This window comes from Desmodus rotundus, chromosome 3 (genome assembly GCF_022682495.2).
Source record: "Desmodus rotundus isolate HL8 chromosome 3, HLdesRot8A.1, whole genome shotgun sequence".
In the NCBI taxonomy this organism is placed as follows: Eukaryota; Metazoa; Chordata; class Mammalia; order Chiroptera; family Phyllostomidae; genus Desmodus; species Desmodus rotundus.
In genome coordinates this window covers 59,423,236-59,448,608 of record NC_071389.1, presented here as the reverse complement: position 1 = coordinate 59,448,608, position 25,373 = coordinate 59,423,236, and the positions used below count along the sequence as shown (strand labels likewise).

The following is a 25,373-nucleotide window of genomic DNA, read 5'->3' as shown; positions in this document are numbered from 1 at the left end:
CCTTTTATTTTCGTTGTAATTTTTGTCTGAAATTCATTTTCCTTTGCCTTAACATTTGAAGGACATTTTCACTGGATATAGAGTTTTCTCCATAACTTTTTATTGTTGGTTTAATATTTATCAGTATTTTAAATAAATCATTTCATTGTTTTCTAGCCAATATTTTTTGATGACCTTCTTGATATGTGAGTTAAAGTTTTGATCAGATTTAGTAAGTCCATGGCTATCGTTTCTTCAGACATTCTCTGTGTTTGACTCCTATTGCCACCTTTTTGGGTGAGTGGAGATTTTTTCTCTCTTCAGTCCTGCCCCAGCTCTCTGCCAGTTTGGAGACAGCTCTGCTCTCCTGTCTTTTCTATGTGGAGGCAGTTTTCATGTCCTGTAATATAGGTAGAATTTCCCATAGATTTCTTGCTTTGCCACAAAGTGTCCACGGAGAGATTTCTTTCGGTTCTCCTGATCACACCATCATTTTGTAGGTGAACATGCAGAAAGCCTCAGGTGAATTTCTCTCTTGTCTTCTGTCTCTGTCCTGTACCAGGCTTTCAGAGGATGGCTGCATCATACTTAGGCAAAGCATCCAGACTGTTCCCTCTCAGCTTTCCTACCCTGCTCTCAGCTTTTGCCATAATGCCTCATGGAAAAAGGTTGGCAAGAGGGCATAGACTTTGATCTGTGACTGGCATGTCTTAAGATTCTCATCTGTTACATTAGTCCATGTAAGGTTGGGAAAAGTTCATTTAAAGTTCAGCTGACACATTGAATTAAATGTGTACAGATCTTATTTTTTAAATACTAATGTCTTCTAAAAAGAAACTAAACTTTTTGGGGAAATCCTAACTTCATGTCTGGGGCTAATATATTGAAAATAAACCTGGGATATCTTGGGGTGCCAGAAGGTAGCCGAATATCCTGAATCTAATCATGCAGAAGCACTGCATATGGCCAAATTGAGTAACTTTCTACAAAATAAATGATATGCACACTCCAAAAATATTAAGATCATGAAATATATAAACAAAAATGTTGAGAAAGTGGTCCAGATTAAAGAAACATTACAATTAAATGTAACATTGACTGTGGTCTATTTCTAATTTGATATTAATTAGAGAAAATATTTTTGCTATAAATATTAGCATTGGTGATATTCACAAAATTTGAATTTAAATTTTAGATTAGATATTAGTGCTGTATTAATGTTAATTTCCTGATTTTGATCATTGAATTGCATTTTGTCCAATGCCTTTGTTTTGTTTTGTTTTTTAATATCACAGTAAATAATTTAGGGATAATGCAGTAGTGGGAGTGAAACATACATTCAAATGATAAAGAGAGCTAATGTCCTTCTAATGACTACTACTCATTAAGGGCAACACTTTGGTGATTTTTTCCATAGAACTAACAATTTACAAAATTTAGACCCAACACTTACTAACACATAGGAGAAACAGATAAAACCCAAACAGAAAACATGTTAGTGCTGTAAGACTAAAAGAGAGACTAGCAATCACGTGAAACCCAGTTCCATTGCCTTTCAGCTAAGAGAGGCAAGATGTGAACAGTTACCTTCCACGTTCCCACCTGACAACTACCATCATTTTTCATCCCTGAATGTCTCTTTTGACACGAGAAGTTTACCAGAAAGCTGTGCACCTAACATAATGTGTGGCTCCTCAGTGACCTCCAGGGGAAGGTTATCATAAATGATCCTGTCATTCAAAATGACAGTTTTTTTTTTTATTTTAGATTTTAGATAATGCCTAAGAAATGGTTTCTTCTTTTGAAGAAATTCCCAAGGGTTTTTTTTGTTGTTGTTGTTATTTTTTTAAGTAAATTCTGTGCTGAGTCTTTTGAAATGCATACCTGGATCTTCAGCCACAAAATCTGAGCTGCTTCACCTACCAGAAAGTAAGACTTTTTGAAGATTTGTATTAAACACTAGACTTGAAAAATTCTTGCAATCTCATAGTTGTGTAACCTACAGTATAATTTGTTTATATAAACTCTTCCTGAGGATGGTGTGTGGGAGAAATGTGATGAAACAAATCAATTACAAATTAGCATCAATACTTAAAATGAAGGTTCAATTAATTCTTGGCTAATCCAGTGAGCTATGTTTGCTCCTTATGATGGATCTATTAGTTTGTGGCCCAAACTAACGTTTTGTTTACGTGGAGTGTGACAATCTGTAGGGACAACACACACATATACACAAACGGATCTCTAGGGTCATTCAAAAATGCCAAATGTAGTAGGAAGCCACCAATTGCTATGTGTGCCAGGGATGAGAAGAACGGCCTACCAGAGAAATTTTCCAGTGAGTAGAGGGAAAATTCAGAAGGTGAAAATGTCAACCTATTTCAAGTCTTTACTCAATAATAGAAGAGGAGGAACTAACACATGGCCTCCCTAGTTAAGACACCCACACAATCTACAGCCATCAAATAGCAACAGTTAGAGACAGAGTTATAAATACAGTTGTCACAAGAGCCAGCAAGGGGGCTCATACATAAGTTTTTTGGCAAACTTCACAAAAATGTTTTATTTATCCCATGCCAATTCTATAAAGCTCAAAATCTTAAAATGAGTCCAAGTATCACATCTAATACAGATAACTAGATATCATTTCAACAATTTATTCAGAAAATTTAAGTCTCTGAGAGTTTTGAATGATGAAAAATTTACATTGTATTTAGCACAGTGCCTTCTTAATTCACAAAATGTTGCTAAAGTCTAGTATCTCTGTCTCTGGATAAGTAATTTTTGAGAGAAATATTTTGGATACAGTAGAAAATCATACATGAAGATGCCTGCATGTTTTTCATACTTGCTCTTTATCACTCATGAGGCAAGCTTATTTATCACGTTGAATTATAGCAATCTGTTTCCACATTTTTCTCACCCTCTGTCTTATGAGTTCCTAAGGACAAAGCATATGAATCGCTTTGCGCGGCATAGAATATGTGGTTAATAAATATTGAATACATAATTGAATGATCTCACTGACACCTCTGACAACATCAGCGTAATTGTCTCTTTAATTTGTTTTTACCTAAGGATAAATTCACATTAGCATGTCTACCCACATTAAGTACACCTGTGACCAATTGAAAATATTTTTGGACTATTATACCTTTGATAGTATTTACTTATGGTCTATTGATTTAGAATCTTACAAAGCATTTAGAAGAAGTGAGCCTGATATGACAGGCCATCAATTAGTTGCTCAGTCTGATCTTCATGGACCTAAATGAATTTTTGGTCTGCTTTGTTTATCGTTGAGTGAATGATTTGTTCATTTGCTTATTTTGTAAATCAAATTTAATGGTATAATTTACATTCAAACACACATCCATTTTTAAGTATGTAGTTTAGAAGACTTTGAAAAGTGCATACACTCATATAAATTCTGCTCTATGAAGATACAAAATATGTCTATTATTCTAAAGCTGTCCCCTGTTTGTTGCAAGTAAACCACACACACACACACACACATACACACACAGGTGCATACGATTTGACTTGCCAGCCACAAGCAATCAATAATCTGATTTCTTTCACTGGAATTTAGTTTTGCCTTTGTTAAACTTCACATAAATGGAATTATAGACTATGCACTCCTTTATTTCTGGCTTCTTTTGTTCAGCATAATGTTGTAGCCCCCTGCCCCTCTCCATCCCCCACTTCTCTCATTATTAACAGCTAGTATTAGTGTGGTACATTTGTCTCAATTAGTGAACCAATAATAATACATTATTAGCAACTAAAATCCATAGTTGATACTAAGTTCACTGTGTTCTACATTCAGCGGGTTTCTGACATGCATCTTCCATTACTGTATCATACAGAATAGTTTCATTTTCCTACACATCCTCTGTGTTCTATAAATCCCTCTGGATTTCCCCCTACATCTCTGGAAACCACTCATCATTATACTGCCCTCACAGTTTTACCATTTACAGGTTGTTATATTGTTGGAATCATGCAGCATTTTTATGCAGCATTTTTAGACTGCCATGTTTCACTTAACAACATTCATTTAAGGCTTCTCTATGTCTTTTTATTTGTCAACAGCTCAGTTTTTATTGATGAGTAATATTTTGCTGTATGGATATGCCACAGTTTATAAGTTCGCTTATTGAAAGTAGTTCATAGAATTTTAATAATTAAAGTTATTCCATTGTAAGAATTAATATATTTACAAAGTTACCTATTATGAGATCATTGTTTTTAGTTTATGGCTCTCATGATAAAGACGCTATGAAGCTCTTGAATACTTACCTGTAAGTAGAACTGCTAAGTCATTTTTAACTTTAGTCATTCTAGTGTGTGTGAAATGATTTAATATTGTAGAATTTATTTGAATTTTCCTAATTACTAATGATATTAGAGTACCTTTAATATACTAATAGGTCATTCATATTGCTGCTTTTTATATTGTCTGTACAAATATTTTACTTATTTATTTTACTGGTTTGATTTTTCTTATTACTGAGTCCTGCAGAATATATATTGTGAAATTTTTCTTCCAGTCTCTGGCTTGACCTATCTCTCTCTCTCTCTCTCTCTCTCTCTCTCTCTCTCTCTTTCTCTCTCCCTTCCTTCCTTCCTTCCTTCCTTCCTTCCTTCCTTCCTTCCTTCCTTCTTTCTCCTTCCTTCCTTCCTTCCTTCCTTCCTTCCTTCCTTCCTTCCTTCCTTCCTTCCTACCTTCCCTTCCTTCCTTCCTTCCTTGATAGTGTCTTTTAAAGGGCAAAGCTTTTAATTTTTATAAAATCAAATTTACTTTTCATTTATACTTTGTGCCCTTTATGTCCTTTCTAAGAAATATTTGCCGATCCCAATTCTGAAAAGATTTTCTCATGTTTTCTTATAGAGGATTGGTAGTTTTGGCATTAACATTGAGATCAACGAGTCATTTTGAATTAATTTTCTATTTAGTGTGAGGTAAGAGTTGAGGTTAACATTTTTTTACATATTGATTTCTAATTTTCCAGCACTCATTGTTGCAAAGATTTTTTCTTCCTATTGAGTTACTTTAGAACTTCTGAAAATAAATTAGCCATATATGTGTAGGCCCATTGCTGAACTATCTGTTTCATTGATCTATCAATTGTATGACAATACTAAGTTTTCATGATTACTGTCCTTTATATTTACTGTAGGTCCAAATTCTTATTTCCTTTTAAAAAGTATTTTTGCTTCTTTTACATCCTTTACATTTCCATATAAATACTATACTTAGCTTATCAAAATTTACAAGATATACTGCTGGGGTTTTGTTTTGGACAGAATTGAATATATAGATCAATTTGGGATTGATGTTTTAAGTATATTGAGTGCTCTGTTTCATGGACAGTTAGGTCATTTTTCATTTCTTTTTTTGCAGTTTTTAATGTACTGATCTTACACATTATTTGTTAAATTTATTTCTAAATTATTTCATAGTTTTGATGTTATCATGAATAATACTTTCTAATTTTCTTTGCAAAGGATTGCTAATAGTATATTGAAGTGCAATTGCTGTGTGTTTAATGATTTTGTATCTTGATAACTTTTGAAATTCACTTATAAGTTCTAACAGTTTTTGTGGATATTCCTCAGGATGTTTTATATTCACAATTATGTTCTTTTCAAAAATATATAGTTTCTTGTTCCCTTCTGTCTGATTACCTTTGTTTCCTTTAACTGTATTGTTTAAAAATACCAGGGCAGTATTGAATTGAAATGGTGAGAGTTAACGCCATTGACTTGATCCTGGTCTTAAGACAAAGCATTCAGTCTTTCCCCCATTAAACATCTTGTGGAGCAGGAAGATCCAGTTACCAATCCCTAGTGAGTATTCCCATCCTGTGGAGGACACCAAAGGACATAATACATGCCCACCTCCAGAAGGAGGAGCCCACTGCATCTTCTACAGGTTTGCAGCTGCCAAGAGGACTCCACACACAAACACTGGAAGGAACAAGGTTTACTCACAGAAAGAAGAGACTTGACAAAGCAAAGAGCAGCATCTGTAGTACGTGCCAATCTTGATGGGCAGCGATTTCCTCCAGAAAGCTGCTACAGGGTGATGGGCTGCACACACCCTTTTCATGCTTCTGGTGAAGACCCTGTCCCTTTCTTGTTAAGGTTCGCTATATAGGTGAGGCTGGCCAGGTATCATATAATACACACACTTCGTCAATAAAAGGAAATTCACTTTACCAAGAACAGGGAGAAATCTTCTCCTAATGAAGAGTCAAATTGCCAGCTTAGGCTAATTGACAGCTGGGCATGCAACTGCCATATAGGAGAATGTTCCAGGCCCAGGGCACTGGTTAGCCTGTTCCTGAGAGGGGTAGTGGGTCACATGACGACTGCTTCTCCTATATATTCTAATGTTTCCAAATTAAGATGCTATCTACAGGTTTATTTGTATCTTTCATCAAGTTAAGGATGTTTACTTCTATTTTTAGTTTGCTGAGAGTTTTATTTGGAATGGGTATTGAATTTTCTAATGGTTTCCTGCTTCATTAAGATGATCATACGGATTTCCTTAAGTCTGTTGTCTTGAATTACATTGCTTAATTTTAAACGTTGAATGAGCCTTGCATTCCCAGGACAAATCTCAGTTGGTCACAATTTATTATCTTTTTCATACACCGTTAGATTCAATTGTTAAGGATTTATTTATCTTGGTTCTGAAAGATACAAGTCTGTTCTTTTTCTACTTCCTCCTATTAAATGTCTCATTCTGATTTTGATATTAGGGTAATGCCGTCCTCAGGAATTGAGTGGTGGAGTGTTTCTTTTCTATTTTCTGAAAAAGTTTGTTATTGTTTCAGGGTTGTTATTGTCTTAAATGATCCTTGGAGTTTACCAGTGGAGCCATCTGTGCCTGGTATTTTCTTATGTGAAAGTTTTTAACTACAATACAATATTTTAATAGATAAAATATTATGATTTTCTGTTTTTTCTTGTGATTGTTTTGATGACATCTTTTATAAGAAATAGCTTTTTCTTCTAAGTCAGAATATATTTGCATAAATTCATTTATATATTCCCTTTTAAATGTAGTAATTCTAACTGTGACTCCTTATTCATTCCTGATGTGTTCTCTCTGCATCCCCTCTCTCATTTATCCACTTTATTGATTTTTAATAAACCAATTTTTTGTTTTATTGATTTTCTCTATTTTTATCCATTATTTATTTCATTGCTTTCTGCTCCTCTTTTATTTTCTTTCTCCATTTATCTTGAATTTAATTTCTATTTATTATTTTTTAAATGGCCTCACATTTATTAATGAACCAAGCTACTACTGAAGGAAAAAATAGCAAGAGAAAAAGCATCCAATTCCCAATGAAACGCCACACTGTCCAGACTGCGGTGGTCTTTTCAGTGATTTCAAGAGGCAGACAAAATGAATAGAGCATAAATATCTGAGACATCTCTGATGTGTCCTTCCTTATAGAACCAGTTTGGGTCTTCCCCAAGGTCTCCTCTTGGAGTTGTACCTGACTTTATTACCAGTTTTTATCTGTATCCACTGAGGAATGAGCCAGTTCTGCTTTTGTTTCTTGGCCAGCAACCTCTTGATCCTGCAAGTCTTATAAGAAGACATGGTGAAGAAGAATGAACCTCTCGGGCCACAACGGTAGAGAAAGGTACTTTCATTTTCTTAAGTGGAAGCTTAAACACTAACTTTAAACTTTCTTATGCAAGTATTAAAAGTTCTAAATTTCTCTCACATGGTTTTAGTTGCATTCTGTGTTTTCATTTCATTCCGTTTAGAATATTTTCTTTTTTTTTTCCAGAATTATTTCTTTGCCCATGATTTGTTTAAAAGTGTGTTGTTTAATTTCCAAATATATTATCTTACTGTTATTAATTTCTATTTAATCCTGATGTGGTCAGAGATTATATACTGTGTTGTGTTACACCTTTTACATTTATTGAAACTTCTTTTATGTCCCCGAATATCGTCCATCTTGGTGAACATTCTATGTATACTTGAAAAAAAATTGAATGTTCTGCACTGATTTTGTATATTGTTGTATAACTTTCAATTTAATTAAGCTATTTGATGGTGTCATTCAAGACTACTATATTCTTTTTGCATATTTTTATATTTGTTCTATAAATTCCTAAAAATATTGTATTCTCCTATTATATTTGTGTCTATTTCACTCTTAATTCTGTAGATTTTGATATATTGTTTTGAAATTTTGTTATTAGCTGCATACACATTTAGAGTTATTTTGTCTTCTTAAGGAATTGACCACTTTATTATCAAATGCAGTTTTTCGAGTCTTTGTCATATTTATTCTTTGTAATACTTTCTGTATTGAAATTGATTTTGTCTAGTATTTGAATAGTCATTCTAACTTTTTATGATTAATGTTTATATGGTATATCATTTTCCTTCATTCCTTTTATTTAAATTCATATTTAGAGTAATTTCTTGTAAAAACATATAGTAGAGTACTGTTTTTTACTCAACTTTAAAGTCACTGGCTTTAAACTTATTTATATTCAATAAAATTATCAACACATTTGGTATTAAGTCTCACTTTTTAATATTTATTTTCTATATATCTTATCTATTTTGCACTCTGTTCTTTACCTTTTTTTGGTTTAATTAAGTACTTTTTAGTATTTCAATAGGTCTCCTCTATGGCTCATTATCCTATTTTTAATCTTAGCGATTGTTCTATGGTTTACAATATGCACCTTTACCTGTACAGCCTTCCTTCAAACAATATTAAGCCATGTCACATATATGTAAGAAACTCACAATCATCAAAAAACTATGGTACATTTACACAATGGAATACTATGCAGCAGAAAGAAAGAAGGAGCCCCTACCCTTTAAGACAGCATGGATGGAACTAGAGAGCATTATGCTAAGTGAAATAAGCCAGGTGGTGAGGGACAAATACCATATGATCTCACCTTTAACTGGAACCTAATCAACAAAAAAAAAAAGCAAGCAAGCAAAATATAACCAGAGACATTGAAATTAAGAACAATCTGACAGTAACCAGAGGGAAGGTGGGAGCGGGTAATGGGGGAAAGGGTTTTCAGGAACAACTATAAAGGACACATGGACAAAACCAAGAGGGTGTGGAATCAGAGGAGGGAGGTGAGGATGGCTGGGGTTGGGAGGGGAATGGTGGAAGAAGCAATGCGGACAACTGTAATTGAACAATGATAAAATAATTTTTTAAAAAAAGAAAAAAAGAAACTCACAATCATGTATTTCTGTTTTTACCATTCCATTCTTTGTTTCTTTCTTGTCACATATTTTTCTACATTTGTTATAAATATATTACATTAATAAATACAATGGATTAATATTTTTGCTTTCAAAAGTCAATTACCTCTTAAAAGAAGCAAAAGTAAAAAAAAAAAACAGTCCTTTCTATTTGCCAACATATAAATTCTAGCACTTTTTCCATATATCTCTTCATTTTTTCTAGCTGTTTATACAGAAATGGCAAATGCAGTGGCAGTTATTCTATTGTCCCTAGAAAAAGTACACCAATGTTTTACATGTAATTTGAAAGACTTAAGATCAATATCTTAGAGGAAATGCACATCAGTTGACCCTCAGATCTACTACTACCTGTACAGGACAACTGAGGAAGCAGCCTCCAAACACTGCAGCATTTCAGTTCCAAACTGTAAGTCTCAGGTTGAACTTGTGGGGATTTGGGATATTATAGGCTACTTGGAACTCCACAGTCGAGAAAATATACTACAGACCAGAAGTTTAACAGATCCAAGTCCTTTATAGTCAATAAAGTTTTACTTTAACTATCATTGCTGTAATTTCCATGGTACATGAAAGTTATAAAGTAGCAATATTGCCAATATTTTAGATTTATTTAGTGCTCTTCCTTGGAGATTTTCAACTATCTATGTTATAGAACATCAAAGAATAGAATCTTATCAGGGGATAGAATTTGAACAAAATTGATGCATTTTGAATCTCATACAAAGTGTTTAATTGCTGAAATAACAATAATAAACCCAGATAAAGTTTTTTGCACATTTTGAAGAAAAGAGCATGGTTCCAGAGTAAGACCCTAGTTTGGATCGACTTTCTTAGTGACTGTGTGACCTAGGGTTTGGTTCTTAAATTTAGAAACATTATTTTCTAAATCTATAAATAGGCAATAATCACATAATGCATGGATTACTGTGTAGATTACATAATGTAGGAAAAGCTCCTGATGTTGTGTCTAGAAGTGATTTTCATTTAATTCTAGTTTCCCTTACCAAAAGTTTCTCATAATATAACAAATAATATAACAGGAACTTAAAGGTTAAATGACTTTCTCAATGTCAAACTGTTAGTAATGTCAGAATTTCAAACTTGCCTTTTGGTTCTAAAGCTTTTTTTTTGTTTTAAACTACAACACTGCTACCTCAGAAGTAGCAGCAGGAGCTTTTTATAACAGTTTCACCATTGTTCTATGGCATAAAAACTAAAAAAAGCAAGTCCCTGTCTGGGTACATAGATATGAAAATTACATTGGACAGGCACTGTCTCATCACTGAGTTGCAGTGTGAATGTTCTAAATTTGGGTTTTCAGTGTCTCATCATTGGTCTAAGTAGTAGCTGTTACCATATTCCCAGTCACTGAAAATAGCTGATTGCTGGAGATAACTTAAAGGAAAAAGGGAGCTTTATTTTTCATGTACTGTTTTGTTCTTATCGGCATTGTTGTACTTAACTAACGAGATTGGTTTTGTAAATGAGATGATTTAAGATAAAAACACTTGTCATGCCCATCAACTTTCCATTATTTCTATGAGACTGAATCAGCTCCCTGAAAGGATGAAGATATATCTCATTTAATACACTTTGTTCTTTTTCATTTTTTTGTTTGCAAGGCATTGTGAAGAAATTTTTTTTTTAAGTTAGGTTCTTACTGGAATTTCTAAAACTCCAAGATGTTGCCTTTCCACTAACTGGCACTTGGTAGTTTATTCCTGCATAATGAAGTAGATGCTGTGGACAAGCTGAAGATAATTAGAGATCATTTTGATTTCTGGTCTTTTTTGTTTTTGTGCCCTATTATCAATATTTAAATGATAAAGGGGTAGGGAAATATTCAATAAATTATCCCTTTGGATATAGATTCTCCTGAAAGTCCAGATTCAAATACATGCAAAGCCCCTGTTTATAACTGATAATCAACAGACTTATGATTAACATAGCAGGAGACAAAATATAGATAATATTAAGCAAAAATTAAATTGAGGATAATAATATTAGAAAACAGTAGAGTTTTAGGTAGAAAGGTGAGAACAAGTAATCAATTAATTTTCAATTAAAGATTACAAAAATTATATCTTCATTTAAGTGTCCATGGATCATGTATAATAATTACACATAGACTAGACAAAGAAGAAAATTCTACACATAGAAATGTACAGATTACATTTTAAAACTGCTGTGCAATGAAAGCAGAAATTAAAACAATTATGTAGATAAATAAAATGGAGGTTCAAAACTTTTCTAATATAATATGAGTTAAAAACATTTTTAAATTAAAAATATATTATAAACTATGTAGAAAATAATGAGAATAAACTCTTTGACAATAAAAATTATGGTATGTTCTTGAATCTGTACTCAGAAGCAAAATATCCTTTAATATTTTACTTATTAAGCAATGTAATTAAAATTAATATTTTCAATTCAATCAAAGACAGGAGAAACAATAAAATTGCAAGAAAAAAATAAGGTAGAACAAACACTAAAGATGAAAACAAATTAATGAACTATAAGAGATAAAACACACCCAGTAAATTATAAGTAAGAAAATATAGCAACATATATGAAGCTGTATTTTTACATTGTACATTTAGATTTTGAAAACATGTTAAAAATTTGAAAATTTCCATAACCAGATTAATTTTATAAGAAATGTATCAGTTCCAAGATAGCAAACTACTTAGAATGAATAGCCATGCAAGAAACTAAAACATTATCAAAAAATATGTATAAAAGTTTTCTGGGCTCAGACAGATTCAGTACTTTAAGAAAGAGGCATTTCCCATATCCTACCACCTACTTCCAAGGATCAAATAAAACAAAATCTACAAATTCATTTCAGAAGCTAGAAAAACCCTGATGCTAATTCTTGCCAAAATAAACCTAATCCAAAACAAGAAAAACCTTAGCAATCTTAAAACTACTTCATTGCCAAAATCATTAATAAAATATTTGGATTATAAATTAAACAATATCCACCCTAACCAGGTAAGGATGATTTCAAGAATAAAAGGCTCATTTAGTTTTAAGAAAATACATTTATATAATACATTTTATAAATAGATTAAATAACATTGGGACATTTTAATAGTTTCCGGTGTTAAGCCATGGCCAGATCTATGGCACAGAAAATCCATGTAAAGTCATTAACTCATGAAGAAGAATTCAGAACTACACAGTGGTAGTGCACAGAGGATCTTGTGTGTGGTAACAGAATTAATTTTAGAGTACTTCTTTGCTCACTTTCTCCCCGTCGGAGCGTCACTCCATGCCAACCTACCAGCCTCTAGCTCTAGTCTTCTCCAAGGGGCCAACTCTTCATTACAGTGAACAGGGAAGACAGTGCAGAGCTACATACACTCATGCTTCCCCTTAATCTCATGCACATTCTTTACACTCCTTGTTTTACCTTCTGTAAAAACCAAAGTGAAAGCAACCTCTCCATGTCCATGGTACCATTGTTACCAATGCTAGGGACCGAACTAAGAAGTCATTTTATCAATGACTTTTAGGTCATTGATAAAATGATACCAGGTCAAAGTTATCCCCACTTCTAACACTTTCTTAGCATGATAGAGGGTTTTGGGGTTTTTTTTTTTACTTCTTTCTCTAACTTCTATGCAACTGCAAATCATTTTTTAAAATCTTAAAAATTAAAATAAATGATACAAAATAAAATAAATTAAATTAAATTAAGAATAATACCAAAGTTCTGAATTCTTTGATAATGCAATAACTAAGGTAACAGAAACAAAACTAATGATGATTAAAAAGGAAGAAACAAAAATTGTTAAAATGACATATTAGAAGAAACAGCAGAAACATCAGTTAGAACTGAGTAGAGAATATGCAGAATTAACTAGGACAAAAATCAATATATGAAAGTCAAGACTTGTCCTATATAGTTCAAATAATCATTTTTAAAATGCAATTAAAAATTCAACAAAATTTTTAAAATTCATATGAATATTCTAAATTTAAAGTATGTGGTATACTCATATGTATATGTGAACTCCTCAACATACTACTGAAATTTCCATGTAGGTAAATACGTAAATTCATATATACTAATAACAAGTTACTTTAAAAATCCTAAAAACTATACCAAGTTAAATGGAGAAGCAAACTATGTGATATAATTAAATAACTTATTACTTTATAAGTCTTAATTCTTCTAAAGTAATCTTCAGTTTACCATAATTTTGACTGATAAATTATTCAGAGTGGCTCTTTAGTGTTACCACGTTTTTTGTTTTAACTAGTTAAAATTGTCTTCATCTGAAAGCCAAAACTGTTTAGAATGACTCGGAAAATTCTGTAGAAGAATCTCATGGGAGGCTTTGATGTAAAAGGCATTAAAACCTATATAAAGTCACATAATTAAAGAAACGTACCTAGCACGTAAACTGACAGTGATCAATAAAACAAAAAATAGTCTTCAAATAAACATAAAATACACTCAAACCTAATAGAGTATAAAATCACCATAAATCAATGGAAAAGATAATGCTGTTAACATAATTTACTATGTATATAAAATTATACAGTAAATAATCTTCTGTGTCTACTCTCTTACACCTAGCAAATTGCTTTGAGATTCATCTCCGTTGTGTCCTCCCAGTGTCCATTTTAATGACCAGTAGCACATGACTGTGGATGTACCATGATTTGTTTAGTTATTCAATAGTTGCTGGACATTTGAATTATTTTCAGTAATCTGGCTGTTATGAAAAAACTGCTATAAGGATTCAAATTCAAGTCTGTGTAGCAGCATAGGGTTTCATTTGCCTCCAATAAATTCCCAACCATGGAATTTCTGAGTCATATGGCAGTGGTATATCTAGCTTTGTAAGAACCGTCATAATATTTTAAAGTAGCTATATTATTTATAATTTCCATCAGTAATATATGAGAATTCCATTTGCCCCATGTACTTTCTAACACATGGTTTTGTATTCCTTTTAATATGAGACATAATAGAAGGTATGTAGTGGTCTTGCATTTGTCTAATAACTAAATAATAACTAATAACTAAAGGTTTTAAAAATCCTTAATTTGCTCATGGGTAATCCACCCATCTTTGATAAATGTCTTCTCAAATTATTTGCCTGTTATTTATTAGATATTTCATGTTTTATTATTGAATTATAAAATGTTTATACCTGGTAGAAGTTCTTTTTTTAAGTATATTTTATTGATTATGCTATTACAGTTTTCCCAATTTCTCTCCCTTTATCCCCCCTCTGCCCTGCACCCCCCAACCCTCCAGCATTCCCCCCCTTAGTTCATGTCACGGTTGCACATATAAGTTCTTTGAGTCCTCTGTTTCCTATACCATTTTTTTATCACTCCCTGTTTATTTAATGCCTACCAATTATGCTTCTTCTTCCCTGTACCTTTTTGCCATTATTCCTCCCTTCCCACTCCCCACTGAAATCTCTCCATGTGATGTCCAGTTCTCTGATTCTGTTCCTATTCTAGTTGTTAGCTTAGTTTTTGTTTTTGTTGTTTTTCTTTCTTTAATTTTTTAAGGTTCATTTGTTGATAGTTGTGAGTTTGTTGTCATTTTACTGTTCATATTTTTGATCTTCCTTTTCTTAGTTATGTCCCTTTAAGATTTCATATAATAAGGGCTGGGTGATGATGAACTCCTTTAACTTGACCTTATCTGAGAAGCACTTTATCTGCCCTTCCATTCTAAATGATACCTTTGCTGGATAGAGCGCTCTTGGTTGTAGGTCCTTGCCTTTCATGACTTCAAATACTTCTTTCCAGCCCCTTTTTGCCTGTAAGTTTTCTTCTGAGAAATCAGCTGATAGCCTTATGGGCACTCCTTTATAGGTAACTCTTTCCTTTCCTCTTGCTGCTTTTAGGATTCTTTCCTTGTCTTTAATCTTGGCTAACTTAATGATGATGAACCTTTGTGTGTACCTCTTTGGGTCCAACTTCTTTGGGACTCTTTGGGCTTCCTGGACTTCCTGAAAGACTATTTCCTTTGCCAGATTGGGGAAGTTTTCCTTCATTATTTGTTCAAGTAAGTGTTCAATTTCTTGCTGTTGTTCTTCTCCTTCTAGCACCCCTATAATTCTGATACTGGAATGTTTCAGGTTTGTCCCAGAGGTTTGTAAGACTCTTCACTTTCTTGAATTCTTGTTTCTTCCTTCCGTTCCATTGAAGGTGTTCCATTCAGTTTCATTCCAGCTGAATGTTTATTTCTTCTTTTTATTCCAAATCGTTTTGAGTCCTGGTTTCCTTCCTGTTACTGTTGGTTCCCTGAATATTTTGCTTTATTTCATTTTGGGTCACTTTCATTTGTTCTTTCATTTTTCGACCAAGCTCAGTCAGTTCTGTGAGTATTTTGATTACCAGGGCTTTAAATTCTCCATCAGATAGGCTGGCTAGCTCCTCCTCGCTTAGCTCTCTTTCTGAGGTTTTGCTCTGCTCTTTCATTTTTGCCCTGTTTCTTTGTTCAAGGCCCCTGTTAAGTTGTGAGGGGGTGGGGCATTAGGTATTCACCTGGAACAACCCTCCCTGCTGTGCTGCCTGTGGGGGAGGGCCAGAGAGGGAACAGTGCAGTTCACCCGCTCATCTCTAGCGCACTTTCAATGGACTCTCATGTGATACTGGGAGTTTCTCCTGCCATGGCAACTGCCATAGCCCACAATCACCTCTGAGTCTCAGTTTTCCCCTCAAGTCAGCCCCTCCTGCACAGCCTGCTGCAGCCAGCCCCACCCCCACAGTCGGCTGCCTCACAGAGGTTTCTCTCCATCACCTGACCAGTCTGGTTGTTCCATTTGACTGTTTCTTTAATCCCGTGGTTGTCAGAGTTCCATGCAGGTTAATTTTCTGGCACTTCTCGTTGTTTATTAATTTTAGATTGGTTGTCATCTTACTTTTGGTTGTGTGAGGAGGCGAAGGGTTTCTACCTACACCTCCATCTTGGCCGGAACTTGGTAGAAGTCCTTGATCACATACACACTGTGCAAATACTTCTCTTAGTCTGCAATTTGATTTAATTGATGGACAGCATCTTTTGAAGATTAAGAGTTATGTTACTTTTGATAAAGTACAACTTATTTAGTTATTTTTTAATTTTATAGTTTGTGGTTTCTCAGTTTTATTAAGAAACATTTGTCTTACCCAAGGTCTCTAAAATTTCCCATTTCCTTCTAAATGTTTTAGAGTTTTCAGTCTTGTTTTAGCCTCATGATCAATTTTGAGTTAATTTTTCTGTGTGCTTTAATCTAAGAGTTGGTTTTGTTGTTGGTGCTGTTTCTTTGCATGTGGGTATCCAATTGTTTTAGCACCATTTATTGAAAAGATTATCCTTTGCCCGTTTTATTACGTTGGCACTTTTGCTAAAAATGCCTTGATCATATATGTGTGGGTCTATTTCTCAATGTTCATCCTTTCCATTGATGCCACTTTTATGCCAATACCACACAGTCTTAATTAATGTAGCTCTATAGTAAGTATTAAAATCAACTAGTGTAAGTCCAAAAATCTTCATCAAAATTGTTTTTGCTTTTCTGGCTTCTTTGCATTTCCACATGAATTTTAGATATAAAATGCAAATTGTCAAACACACAAGCAAATATTTTTCACATCATTTTAAGCAAAAACAAGGTTCAGTATAAACATTTCAGATAACATTTTTGAAACCATCACATTTATATAAATGAAAAAGAATAATAGATAATGTTCATAAGGATACAGTAAACAGAGCTACTTTTACAAATATTTGTGCAGTCTTCCTGAAAAGAGTTTAGCACCTGATGTCAGGAGACATAAGCACTTTCACATGCTTTCACTTGGTAATTTCATTTCTATACATCCAGTTAAAAGAAATTATCAAAATGGTAGTTGAAAGTGCTTTTGAATAAATGTGTAGTAGGCCCTGATGGTACCCACTCTTATCATCTTGGCACTCATCACTCCCATGTACCCTATGCCAACATATTACACAGATAGCACCTGTGATTTCATGGGTGTGCAACATGAGCAGCTGCAAAAACTCTGTGCTCAAAAGATCCCTGATTTAATGTTCTTCTATCACCTTGAAATTCTTAAACTTTTTAACAAAAGATCCCACATTTTCAATTTGCACATGGGCCTGAAAATTATGCAGCAGACCCTGTGTGGGGCTGAGGAAAATGTAAAGTGGTCCTACCCCCCTCCCCAGCATAGCCAATAGGACAGGTTGATGCCTCCCACAGTTTCATCAATATAATCAAAACCCAGTTGCCAACTGTGGTAACCTCCTTAATAATACACATTTACTAATTTTCATCTTTGTTACTTTTTCTCATTTCTGCACTTCTCTGTGGGTATTGCTTGGTGTCATCTCCCAATAGGTTATCTGCACTCAAATCTTCTTTCAAGCTCTATTGCCGAGAGAGAACCCAAACCAAACCCAGAGGCAAGGGTTTAAACAAACTATCACAGTAATCCAGGCAAGATGCTCAACGGTCTGGACCAGGATGATAACAGTGGACGTAATAGGAAACGTTGGATTATGGATATTTTTGAGGATTGTGCAAGCAAGATTTGTCCAACTTTTGAATGTCAGATGTGTGATATAAAGAGAGTGAAGGATTAATTCATGGGTTTCAGCCTGAGATACTAAAACAAAGATGACATTAACTGGGATGGGGATGTTTTCTAAAAGAACAGGTATGTGATAGATTGAGATTTTGTACATGTTAAGTGTGAAATGCCAAGCAGACATGAGAACATGCCAAGTAGGTCAGTGAATACATGAGTCTGGAGTTCACTGAAGTGGTTAAGGCTGCAGTTAAATACTTGAGAGTCCTGGGCATAAAGGTAATATTAAAACCCATGACACTTGGTGAGTTCAATAAAGACAGAAATGCTGACAGAAAAGACAGGTTATCCAAAGACAAAGCTTTAAGAGTTTGGGGGCATGGGGAGGAGACTGCAACAGAGATGGAGCAGAACCAGCCAGTGAATTCAGAGGAACATGGAGATCATGTTGCTCTAGAAGCCAAGTAAAGAAAGTGTGTCAGGAGACAAAGGTCACCTGATTCAGCAGTGACCATTGGATTTAGCCTTATGGAATTCAGTGCTGACTTGACACGAGCAGGTTCTTTGCAGTAGTGGAGCCCCAAATCTGAATGGAGTGGGGTTAAGAGAAATTGGAGCAGCCACAATAGATATTTTCCTAGGAATTTTGAAAAAAAAAAAGAGGAAAGAAGGAAGATAAAATATAGGTAATAATTTGAAGGATAAGTAGGATGAAAATTTTGTTCATTTTTTTTTAAGTTAAGAGATGTAACAGTATATTTGTATTATGCAAAGAAAGAGCCAGTAGTGAGAGGAACAGAATATATTTGTTTCATCCATTATTATTGAGAAAATGAGTATTACTTAATCAGGTAAATGGCAGGAGATGATTGTTTGATCATAAGAATATAATTATAAAATATTATTCTTTAAAAGTATTTACTAGATAATTATTCAATCTTCTATAACATTCCTTCAAGATTTTGTATGGAGGTGTCTAAGTATTATTATGAGAGGAAAATATAAATATTCCATAATAACAAAATAACAAAAATAAGCCCTTCTTGAGTTTATTTATAAACCTCATTCTGGCAGAGAAAATTCTATTCTTGTTATAACTTCTAAAATAGGATATCAAAACCTAACATTATATTTTGTAATCTTTAAGAAGATAATCAGTTGTGAATAAATAATACTCAAACATATATTTATTTTAGATCAGCCAGCAAACTGTTATTGACCTTCTAGTATATTTTGTGTAGGATATAGAAAATTATAAGGCACAGTCCCTATCATCAAGAAAATCTTGGGGATGTTCTTTTAGTATGATTAATAGAAAAACAATGGTTTAGTAAAAGTATCTGTTTTTTTAAGGGATTATACTAAGAATGAAATACCTTAAGCAAAGCCATTCCAATACCTGTTTTACTAAGGCAGACTATGAATAATCTTTATGTTAACCTTAGTATCTGATGGTCAAATGGCTTGACTTTTTTTTTTTTTTTTTTAGAGAGAAAGAGGTAAATTTATCTTTTTTTTTTATTGTTATTCAATTACAGTTGTATGCCTTTTCTCCCCATCCCTCCACCCCACCCCATGTGAACCCACCTCCCTCCCCCCTCTCCACCCTCCCCCTTGGTTTTGTCCATGTGTCCTTTATAGTAGTTCCTGTAATCCCCTCTACCCACTGTCCCCACCCCCACCCCCCACCCCCGCCCTGGCTATTGTTAGATTGTTCTTAACTTCAATGTCTCTGGTTATATTTTGTTTGCTTTTTCCTTCTATTGCTTATGTTCCAGTTAAAGGTGAGATCATATGGTATTTGTCCCTCACTGCCTGGCTTATTTCACTTAGCATAATGCTCTCCAGTTCCATCCATGCTGTTGCAAAGGGTATAAGCTCCTTCTTTCTCTCTGCTGCATAGAATTTCATTGTGTAAATATACCACAGTTTTGGGATCCACTCGTTTGCTGATGGGCACTTAGGTTGCTTCCAGTACTTGGCTATTGTAAATTGTGCTGCTATGAACATTGGGGTGCACAGGTTCTTTTGGATTGGTGTTTCAGGGTTCTTAGGGTATAATCCCAGCAGCGGGATTACTGGGTCAAAGGGCAGTTCCATTTTTAGTTTTCTGAGGAAATTCCATATTGTTTTCCACAGCGGCCTCACCAGTCTGCATTCCCACCAACAGTGCACGAGGGTTCCCTTTTCTCCACATCCTCTCCAACATTTGTTTGTGGATTTGTTTATGTTGGCCATTCTGACTGGTGTGAGATGATACCTCATTGTGGTTTTAATTTGCATCTCTCTGATGGCTAGTGATGCTGAGCATCTTTTCATATGTCTCTGGGCCCTCTGTATGTCTTCCTTGGAGAAGTGTCTGTTCAAGTCCTTTGCCCATTTTTTAATTGGGTTGTTTGTCTTCCTGGAGTGGAGTCGTGTGAGTTCTTTATATATTTTGGAGATCAGGCCCTTGTCTGAGGTATCATTGGCAAATATGTTTTCCCATACTGTTGGTTCTCTTTGTAATTTGGTGCTGTTTTCTTTATGGCTTGACTTTTTCTGCCCAAGTATGACCAAGCCACGTGAGGGCAGGGCTGGGCAGCTGAACCTATTCTGTTTGTGTGGGTTTTGTTTTGGTTTAGTTTATGTTTTCTTGCTTGTTTTTGTTTTGTTTTGCTTTGTTTTGGAGGAGAGGGGTTTAGTATATGTGACATAACAAATATTTTAAATATTTTGTTTGCAATGACCATATACTGAAGGTCTGCTCATTTTCAGATAGGAAACTAGATACTCTATTTTCTGGTCTTGTTGTTAACAGCGCTTTCTGATAACCTGATTTCTGGTTAATTAGTGACTGAAAAGGTAATCAGAATTCAAGTGTGGTGAAGCTCACCATTGGGATTTGTGCTTAACAGCCTTCGAAACTCAAACAGAAACCCCTCTGCATCCTTTAAAATGGTCCAAAAGTCTAATCACCAACTGGAGAGAGGGGCTACTACAACTCCTTTGAGTCTGACAGTTACAGAGAAGACCCCTCTCATTTTTAAGTAAATAAAGTTGCTTTCATTGTCAGTTTTAATAGGGTCTGGAATCCATCCAAATGTGACCGATATCAAAATGTCATTTGCATGTCCTAAATATATCGAGTTAAACTTCATCCCTAAACAGCGATCTACCGTTTACTTACCAGTTAATAGTTTATTTCATGTAGCCATGTGAAACAAGCTATGCTTCTTTTCCACCATTATAAACCAGGGTTAAAATAACTCAGTAATATTTTTAAAGGGAAAATAAAATGTAGTGGGGCATCTTCTTGAAATTTGGGGTTTCAGCCCAAATGGTCTTAGACTATTTTATTAATTAGGTAAACAGGACTGTACAACATTTTAAAATATATATATATATATATAGTTTAATAACCAGACGATGAGGATCAATCAGTCTTAGTCCGTTTTCCAGCCATTATAAGTGGCCCCTTGAACATTCTGCTAAGGCAGCTGGAAGAATGATCAGTACATTTACCAATAACCCAGTTAACAACTCGCTCATTTAACTTCCTTGTACTTTTTGTCCTTGTTCCCCAAAAGGACAAAGGGAAATAGTATTTGGTCAAGCCCTGATAAATCAATAACTTAATACAGTTAGTTACACTTACTTAGTGCAGTTAATATTAAGAACTTGTAAGAGTTTCCTTGTATTTACTTCTTTATTCCCACATCAGCCATTACAGAACATTCTCATTTTCCACATGAAAGCCACAGGAACCATTTCACAGCTCAGACCCAACAAACTGAACACCAAAAGATTAAGTGGCTAAGCTGCCTAGCATTGCTTGTTTAGCTTTGCCCACAGGATTTGAATTTGCACTACACTGTTGAACATCCTAAAATAATTTAACCACATCCCAAACACTGCATTAAAAAGTCTGTTCCATTTCTTCCCTCTTTAGATTGCATGTCCAGAGCAATTTCTTCCAAATTAAATGCCATTTGGTTTGCGTTAGAATAATCAGGACAACTGCAAACATTAATAAGTCTGCAATAATAGCAAACTTACTTTTTTTTCCAAATAGCGGCACACATACCTAAGAAAGCTTTTCTATCCCAATTTGTTTTTTCTTTATTTTCAAAATAGATGCATCTCTGTAATCTTGAGTGTTATGATGTGCACCCTGGTTTTATAATGATATGAAGCTTAATATTAATGCAGGTGTGAAGAAAGAGAAGAAGACAGCTACCGAAACAAGTTTGCCATTTACAGGTTTGGCCTGGGTTATTCTAAGCACGGTAGCATGCATTGGCTCCTTCATTCATGTATTTAAGAAGCATTTATTGAAGGTCCATAATGTGTCAGGAATGGTCTGAGGGGCTACAAATAAAGAGAAAATAAGAGACATGGGTCCTCATCATTAAGAAGCTCATATCTAGTGAGCAGAAGATACGCATTTAACAGATCATTACCAAGAAGTATTAGATTAGAAAGATATAGTAAATGATGCAATCTCTTGTAGAATAAAATCTTTCTTTAGGCTTTTTCTAAAGAAAGATAGTTGTATTCAGAGCAGAGAGCAGAGGGCAAATTCTATCTGCTCATACATTCACCCTAAAAGTAAAACTCTTATGCTTTATTTGAGACCAAATTGGCATTACTCTGGAGTCATTAGAAAATTATTTTAACGACCTGCTTTAGTATATAAAGGTGGAGCAGCTGAGGTGCAGAGCAGTTATCGGGGTTGCCCCAGGATAGAATTAGAAATCCGCCACTATTGGTAAATGTGGTCATTTCTGTGGAACGATCACTTCCACCAAGTATAATACATTTAAAAAGTATTGCATATAGCAGTTTTGTCAGTAAATGGTGAGCACGATCAGTTACTTATACACTTTAAAATAGATTAGAGGAAGTCTTAAAAATGAGAAAGGCAGCTATTAATAATATCAATAATTAGCCTCTGAGGGAGAAATCTGGAAGAAAAATGTATTCTAGGAAGCTACTCAGAGCTTCTTAAGGTCACTTCAAATCCAAAAACCTCAAGTTTAATGTCAATATTTTTCTGAGATATTATAAGGTTGTATTGAGACCAAATGTCACAAATCTTCACAATGAGATTGTTCAGTTTACATGATATTTTTCAAGTGATAGCAAAACCTTTTTAGAATATTTACATTTTTTCTTTATGCGTTTCATAAATTTCAACCCTATTTAGTGTACAATAAAAATTGTTAACTTTTTTCCATCTTTGCCTTTTCACTTCTCTATGAAGTCCCTTGCAGGAAACAAATGCTTTAAACTATTTCACATGACATCATGATATTTAAACCCACTTCCACCTTTCTAAGTTAGAAACCCAGACAAAAAGTAGCATTCTTCTTTGGCCACTTCAATTGTTAGAGATCCTTTAGCAAATTCACCAGTCTACTACTCGAACCACGCAGATATTGTTCTAACCTACATACCAAGACTTCTCTTCAGAGTTAACAACTGTGATGTCTAACATCACAGTAGTGTTTTTGTTCCTGCAGGGCTTCTTTGGCAGGAATCAGTTCAAAAGAATGCAATGAAGCCTTCATTAGGGGACAATGATACACATAGACTCTGGGAAGGCAGCCAGGGGATTCAATTGGTGAAATATTCAAAGCAAAAGGTGCCCCACCCTCTTTTACACTCACCCGCCATAGCTGACCGGTGGGGCGTCGAACTGAAGAGCCTTGTCCTAGTCTTTGTGGCATTAGACTTCTCTTATTTCCTCAGACCTGATGCCTGTTTTTATTACATTGCTTTTTGTGTGACATGTTATGATATTCTGAGATTTCACTTCAAGGCGCTGGCAGGTTTCTTTTAAATCTGTGCATTTACTAATCAGGACACGGCACTGGAGAAGGGGCTGCAGGGGCAGGCCATGTGATAAAAATTGTAAGGATATCTAAACTCTGATGGAGGAAGCTTGGCCTGGAGAGAAATTCTTTGCCTGAGTCAAAGCAGGGCAGGAAGTTCATGCTCTTGGGACGTGAAATGCTGACTTTTTCCTTATTATGAGAATATCATCCAAGCTTAAAAGAACAAGGACTCTGTGAAAGAAAGAGTCCTTCTGGCTCCAGTGTTCACCTGTCAATCAGCTGTTCCAGATCCCGATTATAAAGAACAAAGGGGGAGCAGGGAGAAGAGAAAAGAAGAGGTAAATTGTCTCACACCGACATTGTTTGGATTAGCTAATAAAATCTTCTAAGCTTTTGAAAATCCCTATCAAAAATCAGGCAATTAATTTTATCTCCATTTCTAATCAAGAACAGCCAATGTGAGTTTCAGAGAAAAGACAGAATAATTTGGTAATGGTATTTGGGTAATCATAGTTTTATACTATAAACTATAAAGTCTCCCCAAAGTTTAAAGAATCACAGATTGCTGCATAAAATCACAAAGTAAACTAACCATATTATCAGTTTAATATAAAATACTAATTTAAAATGTCATGGTTAAAAAGCAAAGCATGCTACACTTTATAAAAATCATTTGCTTATGCGATACTCCCATAGTCTACGAATGTCTTGTGTGTGTTTTAATATACATGTTCTTAAGATTTTCCCAAAGTTGCTGTTTTATCAGGAATCTTTAAAAATGCCAGCAGATTGCAAGGTCATCAAAGTTGTAGAGATGTCAAGATCTTTGAAGTAATGTAATGCAATTTTTTCATCGTATAAAACAGGAAACTGAGACCAGAAAGAACACATATTTTGTTCAAAATCACAACACTAACTAGCAGAGACTGGCCTTTTCTTTTTCTTTTTTTTATTCATTTACAGGACTTCCAAGACACCACGGTGCATTCAAAGAACAGTATAGCTGGCAAAACTTTCAATATGAAATCCAGTTCTTTCAAGTTAAGCTATAAGGTGTTGAAAATAGCACTACAGCTTTTATAGACTAAGTAACTACTAAAATAAACTGTATTGTATTTAACAACTGCATATAGTCATGTATAATGCAATTATTATAATAAATGTTATATATGTATCTAATAAGGTATAATATTCAACAGGTTAAAAGAAATATTACATAGTTACAATAAATAATTAAATTTATATAAGATACTAAATGATTACCAGTTTAAAACTTATCTTCAAGAAAATAAATGCAAGTGGTAAATTTGACAGAATATGATATTCCACAAGTTAATAAAAATGCATTTGAAATGTTAAAGTATTATTTCTTAACTTTTTTTGACAAAGATACTTTTCCATGTGTCCAAATACAATTGTTTCAACAGTAAGTTTAAACTGTAGAGACTTATTTTTCAGCCTCTTTCTAATGTGGCTGACTGAACACTGGATTGACATGTTCAGTGGTCATATCGACATCAATTAGAGTAATGATGGAACAATAACAAGCACATTTTCTAGAGAAAATAGTATACTGAACCATGACATGACAAAAGGGAGGAGGCTGTCCATGCTTTATAATATTTTAAAAACACAATGAAGTGTAAACACATGAAAAACAAAAAATAGAACAAAATTTGTTTCATGTGTTCCAAGTAGCATTTTAAACAAATGGAAAAAGTAAAAAAGAGAAAAACGTTTTG

At 34.2% G+C, this 25,373-nt stretch overlaps 1 protein-coding gene across 1 annotated transcript; it reads right to left on the bottom strand.

Annotated features, from left to right (window-relative positions):
• Positions 1-7,447: 7,447 nt before the first annotated feature.
• Positions 7,448-7,603, bottom strand: LOC112309391 (large ribosomal subunit protein eL39-like). Its single transcript, XM_045199588.1, has one exon. The coding sequence runs from the start codon at positions 7,601-7,603 to the stop codon at positions 7,448-7,450; it is 156 nt and encodes a 51-aa protein (XP_045055523.1).
• Between the last annotated feature and the right edge of the window lie 17,770 nt (positions 7,604-25,373).